The sequence below is a fragment of the Tauraco erythrolophus genome, chromosome 3 (assembly GCF_009769465.1).
Source record: "Tauraco erythrolophus isolate bTauEry1 chromosome 3, bTauEry1.pri, whole genome shotgun sequence".
NCBI lineage: Eukaryota > Metazoa > Chordata > Aves > Musophagiformes > Musophagidae > Tauraco > Tauraco erythrolophus.
Window position 1 is genome coordinate 10,660,232 of NC_141467.1, and position 3,416 is coordinate 10,663,647.

The window sequence follows — 3,416 nt, forward strand, 5'->3', positions numbered from 1 at the left end:
ACCTTGCTTGAAAGAGAGAACTTCCTGCCTTGTTATCAAAAAAAGGACAAAGATCCGAATGCTAGAAGTGAGTAAAAATTTCTCAAGGAAAAGGGAAAGGAATCAAACATTTACTAAAACTAATAGTCAAGAAACAAGTTTATTGAAATAGGCCACTTTTTTTCATATTCCATGTGCCTGGCATTTATTGATGATGGAAGAGGCAGCTGGACACAAGTGCTAGTCCCCATCATTTGACTGTGGCAAGTTCCTTGCTACTGTAGCAGTGAAGGAATGAGTTTGAAAGCCTGCAAAATGCAATGCCACAGCTATCTAGCTCTGTGAGCAAGCGTACACCTGAATCCAGAAGTTTTTATCTTTGGCAGATAGAGCTGGTTTTGTAAATACTGGTAATTATTGGTCCAGGGGTCAAGTCTCATTTCCTTAGGAAACCAGGGCTTAAACAGGTGGTCACAGATCAGTGATTAGATTGCAGCTTCTGCTAAGAACTTCATGGACTGAGTCAGTCAAAGTTACAAGCCTAAAACAAATGTGTGCGGCATGATGCTAAGTTTTATCAGCGTGATGGCTATATAGGCCCCATATGCCAGAGGAAAAAAGCTACCTTAGAAGTCCTTTTAGCAAAGGAAGCTAAGCTTGTAAAAATTGGAACTTGCGTATTTTGCCTGCTATAGCTTTCTGTTTTCTTTTCTTCCACAAAAATTCCATGTTGTCTTTTTCAGATGGATGCCTGGCTCGAAGGATATGCAGTGCACAATCCTTAGTAGAAGCTGAAAATGGATGACACCTACTGATGCTTTTCAACAATGTCATCTCCTTTTTTCCTGTTTGAGATGGGTGATGTGATCATCAGGAAAAAGTTCTAAAATAAGCCCAATTGACCTCTTTGTCCCTTGACTCCTCTTTCTGCAAATTTAAAAACCATCAGAAGAAATGACCAGTCAACTACCAGAGGAGTCAGTGGAGACCCAGAGCTCAGATGAGCTTGAGTGTAAGATCTGTTACAACCGCTATAACCTGCGTCAGAGAAAACCGAAAGTGCTGGAGTGCTGTCACAGAGTATGTGCCAAATGCCTTTGCAAGATCATAGACTTCGGAGATTCCCCGCAAGGAGTCATAGTATGCCCGTTCTGCAGGTTTGAAACGTGCTTGCCAGACGATGAGGTTAGTAGTCTTCCTGATGACAACAACATCCTTCTGAATTTAGCTTGTGGGGGAAAGGGAAAGAAGTGCCTACCAGACAACCCAACAGAACTGTTGCTGACTCCCAAAAGGCTGGCGTCTCTGGTTAGCCCTTCTCACACCTCTTCTAATTGCCTGGTTATAACAATCATGGAAGTACAAAGAGAAAGTCCCCAGACTCTGAACTCAACTCCCGTGGTGGAATTTTACAGGCCTACGAGTTTTGACTCTGTTGCAACTGTGTCCCACAACTGGACAGTGTGGAACTGCACATCTTTGCTCTTCCAGACCTCAATTCGGGTGCTAGTGTGGTTGCTAGGCTTGCTGTACTTTAGTTCCTTGCCTTTAGGGATTTATTTACTGGTATCTAAGAAAGTCACCCTTGGGGTTGTCTTTGTAAGCCTTGTTCCTTCGAGCCTTGTTATTCTCATGGTTTATGGCTTTTGCCAGTGTGTTTGCCATGAAGTTCTAGACTGCATGTCGTCTTCATAACAAATACAGTAAAATAAGATGTATTGCCACATGTGTAGCATAGTTGATTTATCCTGTCTTTGTATTCTTATTTATTCTGATTATTGTCCATGCCACTAAATGGAAGCAGTGGCCCTAGTTATATGGTTCTTTCTTTCTACTTGATTTGATTTTTTCCTCCTCCTTCTTTTTTTAAGCTAAATAATGGAAAAAAATTATATGCTGGTTTTAAAAGGCCGAGTTTTAGAAAGGGATAAAGGAAAATGGGCAAACTTGGTGCCTACCACTGCTGCCGCTATTCAAATGAGTAGCCCTTTGCTTTCTATTGACTTGATCATGTCAGTCAAGGCTGCAGGATCCACCCTAGAAGATATCAGTGTAACAGGCACCTTCCAGATCAAAGTTCAGCATCTCTTCATCCAAAGCATTTCATGCTTTGGAATATCTGTTATTTATCATTCATTATCAGTTACAGTAAATGAAATAATTTTGTTAGTTAATATTATAAGAAGAATAAGACAAGCTACTGTTGCTTTTTTTTTCAGTTCTTGTTATAGCAAAAATATTTGTGGGAGGCCAATGGTTACAGATTTTTTGCATTTTGCATCTTTTTTTCAGCATGCTAAAAACATGTCTCCAAAACACTTGTCTCAAATAGAAGCCCACTTCACTTGTCATATAGTTGCAGCTCCCTCTGAGATACTCCTGCTAATGAGTACTTCCAGGGACCCAGCCACATGTTTGCTGCTCTCTAGGTGTACTTATTTCAGTGGGCTTACACCTTAGGCTTCCTTTTGAGGGTTCAGAGTTCTGCAGACTTCTCTAGCTATGTTTTGTTATGCTCATCCTCCCTCCCAGTGTTTCCACCACCACCATGCCACGTTTCCAGCCCATTAGTCCTCCTAACAAATTGCCTGACCAACTTCATGTGCATCTACTCTGTGGTAGCTACACTGGAGAATTTGGCTTACGTGACTTTAGCTATCAAGATAGACTTTTATTCCCAACCATTGGGAAATGGATCTTCAATCACTAATACAAATTTCAGAAAAAAATCTGGAAAGGTTAAGTGGGTGGGGGTTTTTTGCTTTCTAAGTTCACAGAATGAGCATTGTAAGGGGGTACTATGACTTTGGCAATGTTTCTGTTTAACATATAGTCCTTCAAAATGTTTGATACCCTGAACTCCCTCTGTCACCATTGTGAGTTGATGGCACTCTAGACGTGGCAATCAGCATGTCTTGATTAGTTGAGTTCAGAGAAATTACTGATGATTTACCATTCCACAAATAGAATCAGACTCTGTAAGACTTGCTTGTATGTTGCATCGTTTAGGCTACTTTTTGAACTACTGCAAGAGCACAAAAATAAATGTTTAATGTTTATGGGTATAACTAGGTCTAGTCAACACCACAGCTGCAAACTCATTTTCCTGTGCACAGCAGGGTAAAAACTGAGGAGGAGGAGTTGAGCAGTGCAAGCATGGTTTTTGGGTCAGGCATAAGATTTCGTAATTTCAAGGCAGTGTAAGAGAGAGAGGTGTTTGTTATGTGAAGACTGAATGTATGGCCTAACAATATATTCTTAAAGCAAACTGACTTTGGTAAGAACGAAAAATGTTGATGGTAAAAGCAGAGTGTCAGTGGTTGTGTCTGTCAAGAAGATTTGAAGTCAAGCTGGTCCAATTGTTGTAGATGGTGCAGGTGGTATCTGTAGTTTCATTCCTACTGCAAACATAGGGAAAAATGTGGAAATGTAAAGGT

At 40.6% G+C, this 3,416-nt stretch overlaps 1 protein-coding gene across 1 annotated transcript; it reads left to right on the top strand.

Annotated features, from left to right (window-relative positions):
• The first annotated feature begins 933 nt into the window (after positions 1–933).
• Positions 934–1,674, top strand: RNF182 (ring finger protein 182). The gene has a single exon (XM_009988531.2). It carries the CDS (start codon positions 934–936, stop codon positions 1,672–1,674), a length of 741 nt encoding a protein of 246 aa, XP_009986833.1.
• Positions 1,675–3,416: the final 1,742 nt, after the last annotated feature.

Bases quoted from the DNA above. Each gene is read 5' to 3' on its own strand.
- RNF182 (XM_009988531.2), top strand. From the start codon at position 934: ATGACCAGTCAACTACCAGAGGAGTCAGTGGAGACCCAGAGCTCAGAT.